Source organism: Elephantulus edwardii, unplaced genomic scaffold (assembly GCF_000299155.1).
Source record: "Elephantulus edwardii isolate Elephantulus edwardi_28Jun2011 unplaced genomic scaffold, EleEdw1.0 scaffold00055, whole genome shotgun sequence".
Lineage (NCBI taxonomy): Eukaryota > Metazoa > Chordata > Mammalia > Macroscelidea > Macroscelididae > Elephantulus > Elephantulus edwardii.
Window position 1 is genome coordinate 15,569,298 of NW_006399805.1, and position 22,586 is coordinate 15,591,883.

The 22,586-nt window shown below is 45.9% G+C and overlaps 1 protein-coding gene across 1 annotated transcript in view; it reads left to right on the plus strand.

Moving 5' to 3' along the window:
- CNTNAP2 (contactin associated protein-like 2) overlaps positions 1-22,586 on the plus strand; it is a 1,206,610-nt gene that overhangs the window by 339,436 nt on the left and 844,588 nt on the right. The window contains exons 7-8 of the mRNA XM_006887275.1: positions 3,027-3,170; positions 5,402-5,666. Of these exons, the coding sequence (XP_006887337.1) occupies positions 3,027-3,170; positions 5,402-5,666 (409 nt within the window). The remainder of the gene's footprint in view (positions 1-3,026; positions 3,171-5,401; positions 5,667-22,586) is intronic.

Consider the following 22,586-nt stretch of genomic DNA (forward strand, 5'->3'; position numbering starts at 1 on the left):
CAAGAAAACAAATAGATCTGTCTTAGAGAGGGTGAAACCAGGTTTCTCCTTGTAGGCTAGGATTTTGAAGCTCTGTCTCACATACTTTAGGCACATGACCAGAAGGGATCAGTCCTCTAAGAAGGACATCATGCTTGGAAGGGTGGAGGGACAGTGCAGGAGAGGAAGACCCAAGATAAGATGGATTGATAGAGTAACTTGGGCAATGAGGGTAGATGTGTCGGGGTCAGTGAGACTGGCTCAGGACAGGGCAGGCTTCAGAGCTGCTGTATATAGGGTCACTATGAGTCTCAGGAGACTCAACAGCACATAAAAACAATAATAACAACAAATGTGTATCAAAAGATTTTCCAAAAGAATAGAAAGATTACATACAGATTGGGGGAAAATATTTGGCAATAACACATCTGACCTTGGACTCATCTGTAAGAGTTATAGAAAACTCCGATACTTCTGTCAGAAAAATACAACAAAATTTCAAAACAGGGAGAGGACATAAAAGACACTTCATCACAGAAGACATTCCAATGGCCAGCATACCCATGAAAAAAATTTCTTGATCGATCACTATAGAATTCAAATCAAAATGATGATGAAATATCAAATTTCTACCCAACAATAGAGAGGCTTATGTCAGAGTTCTCTGCCTTTGAGTGAGAATGACTTGTAGCTGACTCTCCAGAAGGTTGTCAGGAGCCTGTAAGTCACATGACAACAGGCTGAAGGACCATCAGACAGGCTGACATGGGGCCTCTCTTGCACCATCTTCCTCCCATCTTTCTCTCAAGGAGCTGCTGGCGACTTCACATCACCAGAGAGCGTTTGCCTCTGGGTCAGTAACTCCTTATGGACTATGCTGCAGAGCTCTGGTACAGGCCGCGGAGGTGATCGGTAATGCTACACAGACCATACAGGCTGGGGAGGTGATCAATAATTCTGCAGAGCCCATACAGGCTGGGGAGGTGATCAATAATTCTGCAGAGCCCATACAGGCTGGGGAGGTGATCGGTAATGCTACACAGACCATACAGGCCGAGAAGGAGATCAGTAATTCTGCAGAGCTCCAATACAGGCCGAGAAGCTGATAAATAACACCAGGACCAGTACTGGGTCTGTAGAAAAATCATATAAGATCTAAACGACAGCATTTGCCCACAGCTAGAGCTCAGACGGCAGGAGGGTAGGGAAGAAATAGAAATGGAAATGAGGATCACTGAGGAGAGGCAGGTGGAAGGTTGTTACAGAGCTGGGATTGTAAGCAATGTCATAAAACAAAACGTATATAAAAGATTGAATGGAAAACCAATCCCTCTGTAAAGTTTTGCTCAAATCACAATAATATGTTTTAAGAAAACACCGTAGGCACATTTATTCTTTGTTAACAAGGAGTCAGGCCTGTCCCGTGTTCCCCCAGGCACTGTGCTGTCTCTGTGGTAGCTCCTCCGTTCAGTCCTGTGCTCCATTCAGAGGGAAGGTGGGTGGACAGACGGGTCTTCTCCAGATAGTGACAGCACTGGGGTCCCACAGTCTCCCCACACAACTTATTAAACCAACATAGTCCCACCCTCATCTGGCCTAAGAACTCAGTGTCCGGGGGAAGAGCACTCTGGCTCTAAAGAAGATGGGTGCACAGCACACGTGGGCAGCTGGACTTGCCTTGTTTGGGGGTGTGTATTCATCCATTCTTGTGTCATTTTCCCCTTTCCTTCCTGTGCCTGAGCTCAGTGGTAAATTATGCACATTGAGCCCTCCATTATGAATAATATTCAATTTTATTTTGAGTGATGCCTTTTATGTTTTTTTAATAACATCTTCTAAACCATCATTTTCCCCCCTAAAGCTAATTAAGCATTTAAAATGCCATGACACTAAATAATAGAACATAATTTGCTCATGGGTCCCTTAGAACGCAAAGGTCTTTGCCTTATGTTTAAAATATGAAGTCCTGACATTTAAAAAAAATTAACTATTGCTTTCACTTGAAAAATATGAGAGAAATTGATGATGGTAATACGTAATTAAAATAGATACATAAGATCAGAATTATATGCTTTGAGATTATAACTGGGCTTAGTAAATATATTTACTATTATTCTTTCAGAGTAGAAAATGTTGCTATTGATCATATAAATGATGAGTATCATTTTGTGTTTATATAAATTTGATACAACAGTAATCTGACCAAAAGTTGACGGAAAGATACACATTCTCTTCCTATATAATAGTCGTCAGTCATCAGAGGGACTCGGAGAAGGAATGTCATGTTCTTTCTCACTGACATCCAGTTGGAACCGAGTCACACTTGACCCTCGAGCAGGTCTCAGTCGCGCAGGAGGAGATGGCCCGTTTGCCCCACAGAGCTGCTGGTGGATCAGAACCAGAGAAGTGCAGCCCTTGACCTTGCAGTACAGGTCCCTGGGCACTGGACCACCAGTGTCCTAAGTGGAAAACCTTTGAGGTCTTGAAGCCTATGCTTCTTGCCTGACATCCATCAATCCTAGGCGGCCCCTAGTCAGTACTGAAATGGAGCTTCTGGTTTTCTGTACTCACAGCAAGACCAATGAATATGCAATAATTCCAACTCCCAGCGGCCTTACATCGAGCAGAAGTGCCTCCACCCTGCACCGCGCTCAGGCTCCGCTGTGCCCACCCTGGCAGTGACCGTGGCAACGCACCTTGTTGAGAGTCTTCCTCTTTTGTGCTGACCGAGAACAATGTCCCCTCTCCGGGGACTGGTCCTTCTGACAACATGCCCAAACAGCCTGTCTGTCCTTGCTCAAAAGAGCCCTGTATCTGCACATGCTTGTTTCTTTTAGCAGTGAGTGGTCTAGTCAGGACTCTTCGCAAAGGCGGTTCAAGGGCACCAGGTCTTCCCCTGTGAATCTGAGAGCGTCTGACTGAGGCCCAGACATTTTCCTGTGGCTGCGTTGTGGCTGGGTCTGGGTGGGTAGGTGGGCTGAGCTCACATCCCCCTGGCCGAGACCCCCGATGATGGATTGAGCAGCACACATTACTCCCCTTTGCAGGTCACCTTTGGGGGGATCCCGTTCTCTGGAAAGCCGAGCTCCAACAGCAGGAAGAACTTCAGGGGCTGCATGGAAAGCATCACGTACAATGGGGTCAACATCACCGACCTGGCCCGCAGGAAGAAGCTGGAGCCCTCCGATGTGGTGAGGATGCACACCCCAAATGTCTCCTCTCAGACAGCAAAGACAGCGGAGTGTGATCCCGTGTGTTCACATTAAATGAGGACTTGGTCACAGCTCAGTAGGGCCTGCTGTCTTCTCCCAGCCCAGACGTGCCTCCCTGGGCCCTTGGAGGTGGGGGGCGGGAAGGAGGAAACAGTGCAGTGTGCTCGTGTCCCCAGGTCCCCAGAACCCTGATGTGACCGTGGTTGTCAGGCAAGCTCACTAAGACTTAGTGACCCTGTGAGTGACGCCTTGAACCTTGTGCTTCATGCACCATCCCAATGCTCAAGTCACAGCCACAGGCCTTGAGGGTCGGCCTCTCTTCCAACCTTTCACCTTCCCAAGAATGGCATCGTTCCTTTTTCAAGAATTGGACCTTCCAGGCAGCAGGCCCGAAGCGTGTGATGCTGTTTTAGACCTTTGTCCCTCGGGAGTCCCGCTGCTAACTGCCTCTCTGGAGGCTTGAGAGGAGCCTCCACTCCACCCCCGGAGAGAGAGATGGGCAGGCCCTTCCCACTCAGCGTAGCATCCCCGAACCCAATGGTGGGTCAGCTAGGAGTCAGGTCCCACTAGGAGCCAGACAGTGAGAGTTTGTCCAAAGACGCTGAGTAAACGCAGGTGTGACCCATTCTTCTGTTCCCCTTGAATAGACAGTCTCGGGGCAGATGTACAGGAAAGTTCAAGTCAAACTTTAAACACAAGTGAAACATTTGAGGCAGGGTGACGATGACAAGACAGAGCATTCTTCAGGAACCCTTACAAAGGCCACCGTGTCCATGGCAGTCTGCCTTCGGGGTCAGGGGATGTGTCTCAGACATCAGCCTCCCTCTGCACCCCGCCTCTCCCCTCAGCAGGCACACACACCTGTCCCTCATTTGTACAGCAACTGCTAAGTCCTCATTCTCGGTGCCCCGCTTCTGCTTGGGAGGCAGTCCCCACAATTCAGGTGTGTGGTCTGGTAGGATACCGTTGTCATTGCTGAGAGAGTTCCTTCCAGCAATCAAAGCACCTAGAAAAAAAGAATCATCTGTGAAGGCAGAGAGACTGTGAATTCCCAGATACTGCCCGCCCTGGAGGTTAAGGGGAGTGTGAACAAACTGGAGCCTGGGGATGTGGTTTATAAAGTGCACGTGGACCAGCCAGGAAGTCCAGCCAGTCACAGGTCTCAGGGTTAAGGGAGGATGAAGGGGGCAGCCGGAGGAGAGAGTGTGGGTGCTCACGCCTTGAAGGAGGCAGTCAGTGGTGCTGTAGGAGGTGTTGACTGAGAACTTCAACTTTGTATGACCAGAAACACAGCAAACATCATTCAAGGAGATAAATGATGGCAGGGTGAAAGAGGTTGAAGGCAGGCGTTGATTTGTTTTCACGCTTTACAGGAAGGTGTTTATATGCTATTTGCACCAAATGGAGCAGGACTCAGGGAGGGAGGAGCCTTAACTATTGCAAGTTTTTCTTTTTTCTTTGTTGTACAGTTCACAGTCCTAACACCCTAAGGAGTAATGGGTTATAATATAAGCACACTCCATGAGCACCCAAGTGGCATGTTGAGTTATATAATATAATCTGAAGTTGTCACCTTTCCTGAGGTGAAGTAGTTAATATTAATGCATATGTATCAGGTGTGGCCGGAAGAATAAAAAGCCCCAAAGGTCAGCTTTGCGATCAGCAGACGAGCGTTCTGGGTCCTCCTGAGAGGAACTGACCCGTTGCTCACACAGAGCTTAGTCACCCCTGTCAGGACGGGGTTCCTGGCCAGCCTCCCACCGACTGTCCTCAGAACTCAGCAGAGTCCCCACACGGACCCCACTCCAAGGCACCTCTGGTAGTGGGTCCTTCACACCCGCTGTCACTGTCGCTCCATCACGCTCATTACCTCAGTGCACACTTCAGGTGTCACACCCAGGACAGACACCTGCTCCCTTGTCTCATCCTGGACACCCCTTGGCAACTGCCCTTTCAGGGCAGATTCCCACCCTGCTAGCCCCTGGAGATTGTCTCCCCTCAGTGTCGGGCATCACCTTGGGTCAAGGGTCCTGCCCCATGTGAGCCATGCAGGAAGCCTCCCCCAGGGTTCACAGTCAGGGCAGACCTGTGCCCCCTGTCCCCCGGGAGTGACCTCCAGCGGGCCCCGCTCCCTGAGCAGTGGTGGGGGAGCTTAGCCTCTGGCCCCCCTGCCCAGGTCTGAGCACGACTCCCGCTCCGTGTGTCCTCAGGGCAACCTGAGCTTCTCCTGCGTGGAGCTCTACACCGTGCCCGTCTTCTTCAATGCCACCAGCTACTTGGAGGTGCCTGGCCGGGCCGACCAGGACCTCTTCTCTGTCAGCTTCCAGTTCCGAACCTGGAACCCCAACGGCCTGCTGCTCTTCAGCCACTTTGCAGAGAACCTGGGCACCATCGAGATTGACCTCACAGAGAGCAAAGTGGGTGTCCACATCAACGTCACCCAGACAAGGGTGAGCCAGATGGACATCGCCTCAGGTAGGTGACCCTGCGGGGTGCGGGCCACCGTGGCACCAGAGGAGGGTGTGGTGTGCAAGGACTCACGTCTCCTCCCTCCCCGGAGGCAGTCACTGTGCTGCGTGTTGATGGAGTGAAGGGAGCCTGGGGTCTGAGCCGGGCCCCTCCTGAGGATTCCTGCGGTGTTGACGGGGATTCGGGTCCACTGGGGCTAAAACTAGTTCACACACAACAGAAAACCAGCTACTTCTCGGAGAAAATGTTGAGAAAAAAGCAAAACTGGTCTCTTACTTATATATATGTATCTGACGGGAGTGTATTGACACACCTGATGTATGTTTACGCATCTGACGTGAAGACACACCTGATGTGAGTATGTATACATATCTGACGGGAGTGTATAGACACACCTGATGTATGTATTCGTAGCTGACGTGAAGACACACCTGATGTGAGTATGTATACATATCTGACGGGAGTATATAGACACACCTGATGTATGTTTACATAGCTGACGTGAAGACACACCTGATGTATGTATATGTATCTGACATGAGTGTAAAGACACACCTGATGTGAGTATATATGAGTATCTGAACCCTTCTCCTCCTGGTCGCTCTAATGTTTTGCGCTATCAGTAACAGGACCACACGTGCTTGTTAATAACAGTGAGCTGTATTATACTTGATATACTTGAGAGTTGGACTCCATTTTCTGGGTTAAACCTGCAAAGAAATCTTCTAAAATACTATAAACGGTCAGAATCAAAAGCCAGGGGGCACCTACAGAGAGGAGGGCTGAGCATCTGGGTCACTGGTGGGGACCCGCGAGGCTTAGTGGAGTGCTGCCCCCCGTGGCGGTGGCCCTGTACCATGACAAGCTGAGGGGCACGTGGTGGTGCTGGAGCAGATGTGGAATGTTCTCCGTGAAGATTGTGTAAAGATAGATGACAGTGAACCGTTGTAAGCAGGGGAGAGATGGGCATGATGAAGGAACCAGTGGTACATACTGGAGTCGTTCAGCAGGTCTGTCCAGGTGCTGTGACAATCTCAGTTTTATCCTGTGTAGACTTGTGTGGAGATGAGGAGATGTGAGTGGAAGCTAGATTTGCCCATGGTCCTCGTGAAGGGTCTGGACAGACAACGGCTGGTGACCATTTCCAAGTCCCTGGCTTCCCCTGTCTACACCACAGGCATCCAGTGACGTAGGCTGCCCTCCTTTCTGGGCTGTGAGCAGAGGGCCAGGCCTGTGTCTCTCAGTGTGTGTGGTAGCACTGGGACACAGCAGGTGCTCCAGGGGCCTGGTGAGCGCCAGGGACACTGTGCACTCACAGCACATCTCCTGTCCCTGTGGTGAATCTGCACGGCCTGGACCCATGACCCGGGCAGGGATGCACAGGACACGGGAGAGGCCCTCTCAGAGATACAGCTGAGTTATGAAATTAAAAGGGAGAAGGAAGATCCAGGTACTAACTCTTGCAGTTCTCTTTTTGCTATGTTTTGCTTTGCCCATGAATCTTCAGAACCAAAATAATTGAGCGACTATATTTTGTCACCATTCCCAGTGTCAGTGCACCTGGGAGAGTGATAGCAGCTAGGCCTCTCAAGGAGTGCCGGATACAGAAACCCACACGGACAGCCACCACTGCCCCTGCAGAACAGGTGACAGGTCCTGACCCTTTTCTAAGTAAGAAATGCACAGAAATGTGAGCACGAGGCCTCCCCTGGGTGTTCTCTGAGCAAACATGCTTTGCTGGCCACTTCCCGTGCACCAGGAGCCATTATGTCTGAAAGAGTGGCATCGTAAAAGCAGTGTTCAATACGCACTGGCGAATTTGATCTGGCTTGATGTAAGACTCAGAATTACTGTCATATAACGTAATGGCTTTATTTAAAATGAAATTGAGAAGAAAGGTAGTGAAATAAGACAAGTGAATGTGATTAGGAAACCTGATTAGACAGTGGACTTAGAAGCAGGTGTTTGTTGGTTTAACCAGGAATCAGTGTAAATGAAGGGAGCTGATATGAAGTCAGCACACCTCTCCTACACCTTCGATGAACACACCTCAGGTCTCCAAATAGCTCCTTTGTCCTTCTACTGAGGAAAACCTGTCTCAGCAGAAACCAGCGTGTTGTGGTTGCATTGCTCTGTTCCCAGAGGATGCATAACTAAGTGCATAAACAGATTGAAGTCGTGTGTTCCTCCTCTAGATATATGTGGAGACCACAGGAGACAACTGCCTGAACTTTAATGTATTTCATCAGACTTAGTTAAATGGATGAACAGGTTAGTGCAAATGGCAGCATGGAGAAATAGTGTTGAGATGAGTTAGCTGAGAGTGGCAGTACTCACCTCTGGAGGGAAACATGGCTGCACCTTCGATCCGAGTTCTCCCCAGCTGTGTGGCCTGGGTGAGGAAGATCCTCTTGTCCTCTGTTATCCAGTTAAGGAAATGTAGACAATCAGGTAGGGAAACACCCACTATTTCCATTTGGTAGATATGAACACATTTCCACTTCCATAAACACAGTGCACACGCCATACAGTCATAGCACAGACATTCACGTGTGCACATATGAGAACAGAAGTTCTCACGGTCACACACAGACGTCAGCTCACATTGCTGGTGGTGCCGCTGGTTGGACTACGGCTCCAAGCAACCTGTGATAACGGGGGGACCTGGCCTTCACCTGCAGCGTCATAGTGGCCCCTCATGCCAGAGCCTGTTGTCATGGTCACTTTGCCACTTCATCTCATGAAGGTCTTCCTCTCCATCCCTGGTCCTCTGCTGCTCCCACCGCGATGGTTTCTTTCCAAGGACTGACCCCTCCCCTGACAACATGTCCAAAGGATCTGAGACAGAGTTTTACCGTCTTTGCCTCTAAGGAGCATTCTGTCTTTATTTCCTCCATGACAGACCTGCTAATTCTTTTAACAATCCATGGGATATTCAAAACTCTTTGTTAATCCTACAATGCAAAGGCATAGGTTTTTCTTTGGTCTTCTTATTCATTATGTAACTTTCAGATGCATAGAAAGCAATTGAAAATAATGTGATAGCACATAGCAAACAAATCAGGAGCACCTTAGTCTTTAAACTGACACCCCTGCTCTTTGGAAGTTTAAAGAGGTCCTTAACAATACATCTTATTTCTTGACTGCTGCTACCACAGGATTGAGTGTAGACCCAAAGAAAAGGAAATCATTAACAGTTTCTGTCATTTCTCCATCTATTATGATATTGCCTATTTGTCCATTGTCCAGGACTTTTGTTCTCTTGATGTTGAGATTTAATGAATGTTGAAGGCTGTAGTCTTTGATCTTCTGCAGCAAGCATTTCAAGTCTTCTTCACTTTCTGAAAGCCTCTATAAAACACAGGTTGCTGACTCTTCCTCTAATCCTGATGCCACGTTCTTCTTCATATAGACAGACATACACACATACATAGGCACATACATACATACATACATATTCAGACACACACACACATAAGCACAGATAGGTACACATGAATGGATACATGCATACACATATACACACTGCACACACTATGTACATATACATACACAAAAACACAGACACCTATAAACAAATGCATACACATACATGTGCACATGCATACATCTACATACATACATCTACACACATACACAAAGGCCCTTATAAATACACATGCACGTGTACAAATGTGCTTCTGAGGTATGTGAGTACACACACACGTACACACACATGCACCTCTCTTAAACACAGACACACACTGGACACCCCCTGGCTTCTTCCCTGTGGGGCTGTGTGGTTACTGGTGGTGGTCACGTATGCTTTGTACGATCCAGCTTGAAGGCGACTGAGTTGGACCAAAAGCTTCTTTGCTTCATCTTGGACAGCATCATTTGGGAAAGATGAATTTAAAACAAACCCTGTAAGTTAGTAAGTCCTCAGTGTACTGTTCACCATCTCCCTCTGAATTGGGGCCCATTTCCACAGTCTCATTGGTCACTGACTATACCCTGCCCTGGTGAGTCAGACTCTGAGCAGCCTGGCATTTATAGCGTGGGTGCTCTTTCTGCAAACATGCTCTCCAAGTTATGCACCAGCTTCCACATAGCATGCCCTTTGAATTGTGTTCTCGAGAGAAAACAGGCACACATTTCTGAATACACACACACTCCTCCGCTCTCCCTAGGAAAAAAGTGGTAAGGGGGAGAAAACCCCAAAACCACATGTACTAAATGCATCTTAAAAAAAACAATAAAAATTTTCTTTTATACTGGTTTACCTACAAAGTTCATATACATTGTTTTCCACACCAGATCTTTCCCATTTCCTGTACGCACTCCTCCGTCTGCCCATCACATTGTGTGACTCTGTGACTAACCGCCGCCCCTGCCCTTCCTCCCCTCTCTGCTCCCCCCCTTGAATCCTCATGCACATTCTACAGTAATGGTCTTGTGCGGTATCTCTCCTTATGTGACTGAGTTCGTTCACTTAGCATAATGCTGTCCAGTCTCTCCCAAGTTAGGTAGTGATTTACAAAATCTTTACTTCTGCATGTTTCATAGTATTCTATCATGTAAATGTACCATAATTTCTCAATCCATTTGATTGTGGTTGGACATCTAGGCTGTTTCCATGATCTTGTGATGGTAAATAACAATGCTATGAACATTAGTCTACAAATGTCCGTTTATGCCTCAGTTCTTGGGGTATATTCAAATCTAAACCACAATGAGATACCATCTCACCCCAGTAGCAGTAGCAAAGAGTAACAGGACAGCAAATAAGAAATGCTGGAGAGGATGTGCAGAAATCGGAACTCTTACACGTTATTGGTGGGATTGTAAAATTGTACAGCCTCTCTGGGAGGCAGTTTGGCATTTCCTCAAAAAGCTGAATATAGAAATTCCATATGACCAAGCTAGCTATTCCACTGCTTGAAATATACCGCAAGAAAATGGGTCCTGTTTATCTTTTTTAAACATTTAAATTCAGAAACCTGGAGAAAGGTTAATCAAATGCAGTAAGAAAGTTGTTGTTGTTAGATGCTGTCTAGTATGACTCCTCGTGACACTGTGACCAACAAATCTGAACCTTTTTCTAGCCTGTGCCAACTCTATCACCTATTACACACTGGAGCCCTTGCTGTAGTATCATGTCAGCACATCTGCTTGAGGATCTTCCCCTCCCTTGCTGTTCCTCCACCTTCCCAAGCTTAATGTCCCTCTCCAATGAATAGCCTCTCCTAGCAGCATGCCCAAAGTATATGAGATGAAGCTTTATCATGGTTGCTTCCAAGGAGCCCTCTGGCTGCACCTTGTCTGTTCTCTTGTCAGTCCATGGGATATTCAGTACTATTCTCCAACACCACACTAAAAAGTAGTTTATATCAAAATGACTCCTACCAAACAAAATTTCTTAAAATAATTCTTGCCTTACCATCTTATTATAGAAGTCATTTTGGTAGTTTGGTGCATAACATGTTGGGCTGCTAACCATGTCAGTGGTTCAGATCCCCCAGATAGTCCCCAGGAGAAAAATGGACAATGTTCCCCCATAAGGATGTGCAGCCTTGGAAAGCCACTGGCGGGTGGCTGTGAGCGAGGCTTGCCTGGAGGGCAATGTGTCGGTTTTGTTTGTTTACTCTCTTACATGCATTCTGATACGTTGGGGTTTGGTTTTGGGTTTTGACGGGTTTTTTACTGTTAAAAATTTACAAGTTGTCATGATCCACCGAAATTATTTCACATATTGCATTCAAATTCCTACTAGCCACAACTAAAGAACATTGACTTAAGCTTTTACCGTCTGACGGGCTGAAGTTTTAAAAAGTTCTTTTTCTTTGTCTGGATTTAGTTACTTTATCACTTCTTACTGGAAAGCCAGCTTTGTTCTCTAGAAACCAAACACGATAGACCGTCGGCCATGGGGTCCACTCCAGTCACAGCCTCGTGGGGTTGCCCAGGTGGTGAATGCTCAAGGAGGCGGATTGGCTCACCTTGATTCCCCTCAGAGTCGCCTGGGTTCCAGCCGCCAGCCTCTGATACCAGCTAACTGCCTTCCCCACTTTCCAGGAACAACGTTGCCACAGTTCAATGATAGTACAGAGTTGTTTCTATACAGTACAGTGGAGTGTCTAATCAGAGAGTCACGGTAACAGAAAGGAAAGGCTGACACTGAACATTTCAGGAAGTAGCATCTGATCAGGAGCAAATCATGATGAAGGAAGAGGTTCAAGCTGCATGGAGGCATTGGCAGAGAAATAAGGCCCCAGGAATTGATGGTTTGTCAGTTTACGTGTTTCACCTGACAGATGCAGCCTTGGACATGTTAACCAGGCTGTACCAGCAAATTTGGAGGACAGCTACCTGGCCAGCAGACGGCAAGAGTCTCATATGTTCCCGTTCCCAAAGAAGGTGGCCAAACAGAATGTGGTGGGAGTGATTGAAGAATATAATTAATATCACATGCAAGCAAAATTTTTTTGACAATTATTCAAAAACAGCTAGGACATTGACAGAAAACTCCCAGAAATTCAAGCCAGATTTAGAAGAGGCTGTGACATGAGAGAGATCATTACTGGTGTCAGCTGGATCTTGGCTGGAAGCAGAATATCAGACAAATGCCCATTTATGGCAAAGAAATTTGTGTGGATTACACAGTCAAATTATGTTATAATTTATAACAATTATAAGTTCCAAATAATGGCTAGCACTGAGAAGAATGAGAACCCAAAAATAATTAATTATACTCATACAAAACCTATACCTAGACCAAGAAGCGTTTGACTGAACAAAACAAGGGAACTGTTGTGTGATTTAAAATTGGAAATGGTGTGTCAGGGCTGTATCCTTTCTTTCTGCCTATCCAATCTGTATACTGAGCAAATTATCAATCAAACTGGACTTTATGAAGAAGAATGTGACATCAAGATCAGAGGAAGATTCATCAACAACCTGTGTTAAGTGAGGACATAGCCTTGCGCAGTGATAATGAAACGGATTTAAAGGACTTGCTGTCGAAGACTGAAGATTTTAGCCTTCGGTATGGATTATATCTCAGTACCAGGAAAACAGAAATCCTCACCACTAAGCCAATTGGCAACATCGTGATAGGTGGAGAAGAGATAGAAATTGTCAACAATTTCATCTTATTTTGATCCACAATCAGCACTTTTGATACCAGCAGTCAGGAAATCAGAGGTATCACACTTGGAAAAATCTGCTGTCAAGCACCTCTCCAAAGTGCTGAGGAGCAATGATGCCAGTTTAAAGACTAAGGTGTATCAGGTCCAATCCATAGTCTTTTCAGTTACTTATTATGCATATAAAAATTGGACAGTAAATAAGGATACTAGATCTGATTCTTTAGGCTGTAGTGCTGGAGAAGAATATACCATAGATGTTGTTGTTGTTGTTACGTGCCATCAAGTCGCTTGCAACTCATAGCAACCCTATGTACAACAGCTCTAAACTCTGCTCTGTCCTGTGCCAATGACACTGTCTCCTACACACTCATCCTGATTACCCCAGTCACTGAATTGGTTCATCTCCCATAGGGCCTACCCCTCCTGCACCTCCCCTCCACCCTACCAAGCATGATGTCCCTCTCCAAGGACCTGTGCCTCCTTACAACATGTCCAAAGTATGTTAGATGGAGCCTCAGAATCCTTGCCACCAAGGAGCAGCCCAGTTTAACCCTCTCCAGGGTGAATCTGTTTGTTTTCTTAGCAGTCCATGGTACCTCAATACTCTTATCCAGCACTACAGGCATCAATTCAAAGGCATCAATTCTCCTTCTATCCTCCTTGGTCATTGTCCAACTCTCTGATGCATAACAGGTGATTGCGAAGACCATGGCCTGTATCAGACACACCTTAGTCTCCAGAGACACACTGTTGCTCTTCAGTACTTTAGAGAGGTCCCTAACAGCAGACTTTCCCATCACAATATGTCTTTTAATTTCCATAGATAGCCCCCCAAAAATAAACAAACAACAGAAAAAACAAAAACCAGATTGGAGCAAGTGCCACCAGCGTGCTCCTGAGAGTCAAGGAGGATGGAGACCTTCAGTGAGGTAGTTTTGCAGAATGACTCTGATAATGGGCCCGAGTGGATCAGAGATGCTGAGGAAGGTATAGGAAAGGGCAGGGTACAGGTCTTCTGTTTAGAGGGTCGCTATGGGTCATAGTCAACTCAATGACTCCTAACAACAACAGTCTGTCCAAAAATACTGTCATTTGTCATGAGGACTTTTTAATGTGCAAAAGCCTCGATGTTTATGTCACTAAGTGAACACATATTTAAAGGAGCTGTCAGTGGTGGTTCCCTGTTACTATAGCCAGGCAAGAGGACTCGGCGTTGACAAGACTCACTCTCTGCTGTTGAGTGGGAACTGCCTTGTAACTGACCCTCCGGCAGGTGTCTGGGAGGCCGTAAGGAGCATGACAGGAGACTGTCCATCTTTCTCCAACAAGCTGCTGCACTGATGAATTCAAGCCACCAGCCAGGCGTGGCCTCTGGGGTAATAGTGGAACTCCCGTGGACTGTTCCCCAGAGACCCTCAAGGAGCATGACCGCAGCGGCTGGCTTCTCCCCCCTGATGGTGAAATGAGCTCTGGTGGTCTCGTGGCCAAGGAGTTGGCATCCAGCCCAGAGGTTCAGCTCCAGCAGCTGCTCCGTGGTGCTCTCCTCCTGTGCAGCTTTCAGTCTAAAAACTCGCTGAACATCAGCTATGAATTGATTGCAGTTTGACAGCAAGTAACAATGATGAAAAGGGGGAAAGATTGCCTTCTTTCCCGATGCAGACAAAGCTGGGCGGGGGGACCGGGGAGGAGCGCACACTGTTTGCTCACGTGGTTCCAGGCCTGAGCCTTGTGTCCTGTCTTTTGTCCATGGAAAAGTCCATTTTAAAAGGACCGTCAACATCCTTATCACTTCAGAATCCAGCTCTGGGCCAAGATCAACCTTGTTTGTCTTTCTGATGAAAAAAAATTTTTTTTCGTGTATCTTTGTTGCGTTTACCCTTGTTTCTTAGTAAAATTTCCTTTGCAAACCTTTAGATCACCCCTGGGCCTGTCAAGGGAAGAAGTCTGTGTTTTCCTGGCTTAACACCAGGCCGCGTGTTCCTGGAAATGCTGACGGGCCCCCTCTGCCCTTGGCAAATGCATTTGCTCACTGCGTGTCCTGGCCTGCAAGTCCAAATCAATCATAGCGGTTCTTCTCTTGGTTCATGAACATTAAAGAATTTAGTCAGGCCACTAACATTTCTCTAAAATAAGATATTCATACCAAAGTTCATTGATAACTTTGTGTGACTTGGTTATCCTGGTCTCTTTTTACAACAGAACTTTTAAAAATTGTTTCAGTAGCCCTAGTGGTACAATAGTTAAGTGATAAGCTACTAACCAAAAGGTTGATAGTTCAAATCTACCAGTGACTCAGTGAGAAACACGACCTGACAGCCTACTTCTATAAAGATGGTGGCGAAGGAACCCATCTGGGAAAGTCCAACCCTATCAAAGGGGGTCATTGTACTTCAGAATCAACACAAACAACAGTGGTTGTTTATTGAGCTAGGACTTGTTTTACCTCTGTTGCTCCGAGGGAGCTCTGGTGGTGCAGTCCCTGGGAAGTCTGGTGCCCGCCCTAAGGCCATGCTTCTCCATCGGCTCACACCACAGCAGGCTTGGAAAAGAGAAGTCTCTTCTCATGCCATTTACAGCCCTGAAAACTCGCTGAAGGGTCGGCTAAGAGTGATTCCCACTCCACAGTGATGAGAGTTTCAAACTGTTAGTATTTGTTTCAAGATTTTTAAAAATAAATTTCCATAACTCAGAATTAAATAATGTTGATCTGAGCATTATTTTACATATATTAATAGTGTTTTATTGCAACATAGCTAGAAAATTATCTTGTAATATATGTAATAATCCTTACTTCAAGTTTAAACCATCATTATTCAAATTATGTGGCTCCCCTATCATCCATTAATTTTGAGTCATTCCATTTCTAAGGGAATAAAGAATAGAGATAAACAGATATAAATCATAGCAAATGCATAATAATAAAATTACAAGCACATTGAATATTTTAAGCAGAAATGGTTTTTAAAAGTACATTCTTACAGAGAATACCAGCTAGTGATTAGAAGTGATTCTCAAGTAAAACTTCTGTTTGAAAATGCTGTCACTGCTGTTAGGTGTCTCCCAGGCGACTGTCTCGTAGTGACCCCTGAGGACCTTGCCCTGTCCTTCACCATGCTCGCCATCTCTGCACGTTCGAACTTACTGTTACAGTCACTGGACAGTCTTCTGTTGAGGGTCTTGCTCTCTGCTGTGTCTCTAGCTTTCCAACAACTGACTCCTGACAGCATGCTCAGAGGACGTGAGACAGTTTCACCCTCTTTGCCTCTAAGAAACATCCAGGTTGCACTTCGGTCCATGGCATATTCAGTACTCCTCTCCAACACCACAATTCAAAGGCACCGACTCACTTTCTGTCATTCTTATTCACTCTCAAACTTTTTTCATTTTTTATTGAATATTATTTTTTATACATTGTTTCACTCATACACATTGTGCTTTACACATTTCTTCATTCACATTGTGTTTCATAAAATTAATCACCAGTGATCAATACCTACCATTGCACAGTCTTTTCAGGCCCAATTTTATATGAAAAGGAGACAATGCCATACCTCGTGTGAGGCACACCTTAGTCTTTAAGTTGACATCATTGCTCTTCATTACTTTGGCGAGGTCCTTGACAGCAGATGTTCTCAATGTAACATGCCTTTTGATTTCTTGACTCCTGCTGTGGGAGGTGATTGTGGAGTAGGCACACAACAATTCAGAGCCTCCAGAGAAGAGAAGATAGCAAATTCAGATACCAGGTCCTCAACCCATAATTTAAAGAGAAGAAGAACTACTTCAAGTATTGATAGAAAAAGTGAATGGAAATATTGTCCAATAATAATCTGCAGACACAGAATTGTGAACACTGCAGAGCAGCCATCTTGAACAGCTATCTGTGTGGCATAGGAAGCATCGATGACAATCTCCTCCATTGTCCCCTCTACCCCTTACAGTCCCAGCTCAGGGATTGCTGTTACTGTTCACCTGTCCCTCTGCCCTGCCTCGCCCACCCACCTGCCATCCCTGTCTACTACCCCCAGCCCAGCTCTACTCAGACCAGGAAGCTTGCTTTCTGTTTCTCAAGGCGTGCATGTTTATGCTTTTTGGTTTTTTGTTTGTTCTTAAGGGTACACCACTTGTCTGTCAGTTTGTAGCGTGTGGTGACTTGAATGTGGCTGTGATGCTGGAAGCTATACCACTGGTATTTCAAACAAGAGCAAGGTCATTCAAGGTGGAAAAGTATGAACGGAACTGATGCAACATGAGGGCAGTGGCAGCCAAGTCTGACTTCTAACCACTTCTCAGAGGGAAACTATCTCCTTCAATGATATCTGCAACAGCAGACAGACAGCTGCTAGGTCAGAAACAACTGTCCAGCAAACATTGGGTTCCATATTTGTTGTTGAGTCATAAATACTGAGAATGGGGTTTATTAGGGAAGGAAGTTGGAGAGTGGGGGAGGCAAAGAACATCACCCAGTGCAAGTCCTAGCACAATTCCTCAATGAGTCCAGTCTCTGGCTTCAGATCAACAGTCAGTTTTTCCTTCCATCATCTGGCAAGAACAGCAAAACCTTTAAACTGTGACCTTTATCTCAGGGTTCTTCTGTTACACCTTTCCACAGTTTCTCCACAGGAAAGCCCCAGTCTCTACACCACCATCACCAGGGTCTTACTCCCACCAGGATCTACTCCAGTCTTCCTCAAGTCTTACTGCTTGGTTTGGAAAGCACTCTGTTCTCCTAGTCCCACAGCTGTTGATGATTTACAAGACCGTTTATCTGAAGTTAAGGTAGTTGGAGTACAAAGGGGGCTACCTAATAGCCATAAAAGCCACCTTTTAAACTAACACCACTACAAGTTTCAGTGGAGCATCTAGACTAGGACAATCTAAGAAGCAAGGGTCGCCATATACTTCTGAAATGATAAACTTTGAAAACCTTATGAATAACAGAAATATCAGGCTATAGAGGGGCAGTAGATGAGCCCTTAGCTTATGAGGCATTAAAAAATGAGGAGAAACAACTGCATTTGAAAACATATTCTTTGTAAAAGCTTCTTAATACATTGTCTTAAATAACATTGCCTGTTGTCTCTAATCAGTTCTGACTCCTAATGATCTTTCCAGGGCAGAGAATTCCCTAGACGTTTCCACGGCTGGCATCTTTATGGAAGGTAGCTGCCTCATCCTTCTCCCATGGAACAACTGGTGGGTTTGAACCAAAGACCCTTTCATTAGTAATTGAGTGCTTACGCACTGTGCCACCAGGGTTCCTTAGAGGAAGCCTTACTTGTTAGAAGCAGTGGTGCTGGTTCTGACTCACAGAGGCTGAGTTACGACAGACGGAAGCCCTGCTCATCTTCACAGCTACTGCTGTGTTTGAGCCCCATTTGCAGCTGCTATGCCAATCCGTGTCCTCAAAGGTCTGCTGCTTTGTACCGACCTTCTGCTTTTCCAGGGAAGATGTCCTTCCGCAGGGACTAGTTCCCTCCAAAACACGTGACGGTGCGTGAGACAGTCTCACCATCCTGACTTCTAGAATTCTACTCTTCTTCCAGGACAGCTTAGTTCACTCTTCCAATGGTGATGGTAATATTACGTATTATTTGCCAACAGCGTGGTTCTTCCTCCATCTTCCTGACACATTCCCAAACTTTTGCAAGCTTCTAGAGCAATTGAAAATGCCACAGCTTGGCCAAGTATATCTGAGGCTTCACAGGGATATCATTGATTTTAACACTTTAAAGAGATCTTCTGAAGCAGGTATACATAATGCAGTATATTGTTTGATTTCTTGGCTGCCATTTCCATGAGTATTGATTGTGGATCCGAGTAAAAGGAAATTCTTGACAACTTCATTATTTACTCCATTTTTCATAATAATCCTTATTGATCCAGCTGTGAATTTTTATTTCTATCTGTGCATAATCTATACTGACAGGGGTAGGCTTTTTAATCATCTTTGTTGTTGTTATATGCTGTCAAGTCACCCGTGACTTACAGAAACCCGATGTACAATAGCTCTGAAGTCTTCCCTGTCCTGAGCCAGTCTCACTGACCCCAACACACTTACTCCCAATGCCCCAGTTACTGTATGAATCCATCTCATCTGGGTCTTCCTCTCCTGTGCTGTCTCTCGCACTTCTGAGCAAAGTGTTCTGGGATTCCCATTCTCCTCAAGGTTAACCACAGTTTGGTGTGTTCCACACAGTCAATGCCTTTGCATAATCAATGAAACACTTACAGATATCCCCATGCTAAACCTTGCTTTCTGCCAAGATCCATCTGACATTGGTAATAATGTCTCAAGTGCATGATCTCTTTTAACCCAGTTTGTATTTTTGGTAGTTCTCTGTCAATGTATTGTTTGCCTGAGTGTGGTATGAGTGTGTGTGATTATTTCCACACTCGTTGGGTCACCTCTTTTTGGAATGGGAGTAAGTATGGCTCTCTTCCAGTCAGTGGGCCAGGTAACTGCCCTTCAGCTTTCTTGGCACAGCATGGTAAGCACATCCAGAGTAGCATCTGTTCGTTGAAATATGTCACTTGTATTCCATCAATTCCTGGGGCTTCATTTTTTGCCAAGATCTTCAGAGCAGCCTTAACTTCCTCTTTCATCACCATTGCCTCTTGATCATATGTCATTTCTTAAAATTCTGTGTCAGCCAATCTTTTTGGTACATTGACTCTGTATACTTTTCCCATCTTCTCTTAATGATCATTCAGTACTCTGCCATTGGATCCTTAAGTATTGCAACTCATGGCTTGAGTTTATTCTTTAGTTTCTTCAGCCTAAGACATGGTGAGTTCAGCCCTTTTGGTTTTCGGACTCCAGTTTTTGCACATCTCCTTGTAATACTTTGATTTTGTCGTTCCATGCTATCCTTTGAAATCTTCTAGTCGGCTCCTTGACGTCTTGATTTCTTCCCTTTCCTTTCGCTTCTTGGTGCTCTAGTGCAATATTAAGAGCCTCTCCTGACATTCACCTTGGTCTTGTCTTCTCTTTCAAGTCCTCTTCACTTTCAGCAAACGGAGGTGTGTCTTCTGCATATTCCTGCAGATGGTTGATGAGTCCTCATTCAATCCTGATGGAATGCACTTCATATAATCAAATTTCTTGTATCTTTTTTCCTCAGGATTAAAAACTACAGGACCTTAGGATGGCCTCTCGCAACTTGAGGAGGGATACGGATGAAATGCTCAGGGCTCCTATGGTTTTCTTTTCATCCCAAGTGGGTGTCAGCAGAGAGGACTTGCCAGGTGACTTGGGGGTTCCTGGCCTAGAGTCTGCCAGCATTTGGGCATGCTGGAATTGTAAAATACTGAAATGTTTGGCCATGCTTGTAGGCAGAGGGCTAAAGTCTAGTGTGTTGTGAATCCCGGTACCAGCTGGACCTTAGGATGGCCTCTCGAGTCTTGAGGAGGGACACGTATGAAACGCTCGGGGCTCTTAATGGCTTTCTTTTCATTCCAAGTGGGTGTCAGCAGAGGGGACTTGGTAGATGAATTAGGGATCTCTGTCCCAGAGTCCACCAACATCTGGGCCTGCCCTCAGGCCTTTTTGTAAAAAAAATTTTTTTTTGGTCAAACATTCTTCTAGGTCTGCCCACTTGCTGTACAGAGGTAACTCGTGGTTACTGTGAAATTGAATACTATGACACTGGTGTGTCAAATACAATAATGGTTACCCGTGGTGGACAGTGTTTGGTTGAGCTCCCCGATTGAAACAAGCCTGGAAGTAGGAGTGGCATCCACTTGTGAACTAGCTTGCCTCCGGCAACTCTATGAACCTGGAGGAGGATGAAAGTTATGCAAGTGTTCAGGTCTTTCTTCTCATAGGGTTGCTGAGTCACCTACGACTCGCAGCACTTAACAACAAGAAGAACATACTATTAATATCAATTCTTATTAAATATTACTAAAATATAAGATTGTTTTAAGACCATCAACTTCAAAACACAAACTTTGTCACTGAGTAGAATCCTACTCAGTCCTGACCCTGCAGAGGGTTTCTAAGTCTAGAAAGGTCTTGGAAGGAGACCGTCCGTCTTTCTCCCATGGAGCTGCTGGTGGATTCTGGCTTCCAGAGAGAGCAGGACTCCGGACTGGCAGCATAGCAATAATAACATGAATCACTCTCACAAAAAAAGAAGCAGCATAAAAATAATTCATACATCATGTTATTTCTAAAGATGGACTTCCTTAGGAAATGCCTCACCCCCTCGAGATTGACAGCCTCAGAAACACAGTGAGGGGTCATCAGGAGTGAGAACTTGAAAATCGTGTGTGTGTGTTTATGTAGAAGGGCTTTGTAGTGTGGTGTTTAAAGAGCTAGGCCCTGATGTTGATTCATCCCAACCAGCTGTTCCACAGGGGACAGATGCGGCACCTGCTCTTATCAGGGTCACAGCCTGGCCACCCACTGGGCAGGTGCTCCATCGTAACAGACTGGGGGACAGGTGGGAAAGGCTAGGCTCATCACCACCCAGCAGCAGTCCTGGTGATCTGGCCGTCCCATCATCTCCAATGGGCTGTTCCTAATGGGTCTGTTCTCCTCAAATAGCTGGCAAGGATTCTACCTTTGTCCCTCTGTCTGTCTCAGCCCTGCACCCTCTAGCATGCCATTCTTCCTTTATTTATGTTGATGTCTTCTAATTGTGATAAATGTAACAAGCCGTTTACCACTTCACCATTCTTCACATATGCATGTAGGTGACATTAATCCTGTTGTTTGTACAAAGCAGCCATGTCACTGTCGGTTTCTCATTTCCCCCTCAGGGCCCATAATCAGTGACCCCATCCTGTCCACCCACCCTTGAGAACCACTAAAAAACTTTGTAATCCACACACCTGGTTGATTTATTTATTTTTTAAATGGACTGATGTTATAAACTGTAACTTTAGAATTCTGTTGTCTTCATCAATTTATATGAACCAGATTCATCTTGGAGCCAGAGCAGCCCACTTCTCCCAGGAAGTAATTGCTTCTCGGCAGGAGGCCAGTGTGTGTCCGCTTGGTCAGGGCCTGAATTCAGATGTGGTCCTTTCAGAGGAAGGAGACTGGCTTTCTGCGTGCAGGCTCCTCTAGCAGCGCTGGGTCCACAATTATGTGAAGAAAATAGAAGCATATACATTTGCCGAAAAATGTATTCTCAGGAGCATGACAAGAAGGAAAGCCTTGAAATTAATCATATTCCCTTTGTATTCATTTCTCCACATAGAATGCAAAGAAGAAATGTGTATGATTAAAATTAATTTGACTTTATTCTCGTATTCGGGCTGGGAATGCATTTGACATGATAACTCTGGGAAGAGAGAGGAGTCAGGTCATTCTGCTGGCAACCTGAGGCCAGCCCCAAGCTCTATGTGCAGTGGGAGTGGCGGTGTGGGTGCAGGGCCAGGTGGGAGCAACTATGTGGGTACAGGGCCTGGTGTGAGCAACTATGTGGGTGCAGGGCCTGGTGGGAGCAGCTGTGTGGGTGCCGGGCCTGGTGTGAACAGCTGTGTGGGCGCTGGCCTGGTGGGAGCAGCTCTGTGGGTACAGGGCCACTGTAGAGGGGACACAAGTCACTGGGCATCAGGCTGTGTTCCCTGATTCCTCCATAGCTCCGTAACAGGATACGTTCCTCTCTTAGGCACAATATGAATTTCCACAGACGTCAGTAAGATAGAACAGAGTTATTGTTGTTGTTGTTGTTATGTGCCGTCGAGTCGCCTGCGACTCATAGCGACCCTATGTACAACAGCCCTAAACTCCTCTCTGTCCTGTGCCAATTGCACTGTCTCTGACACTCCCATCCCAATTATCCCA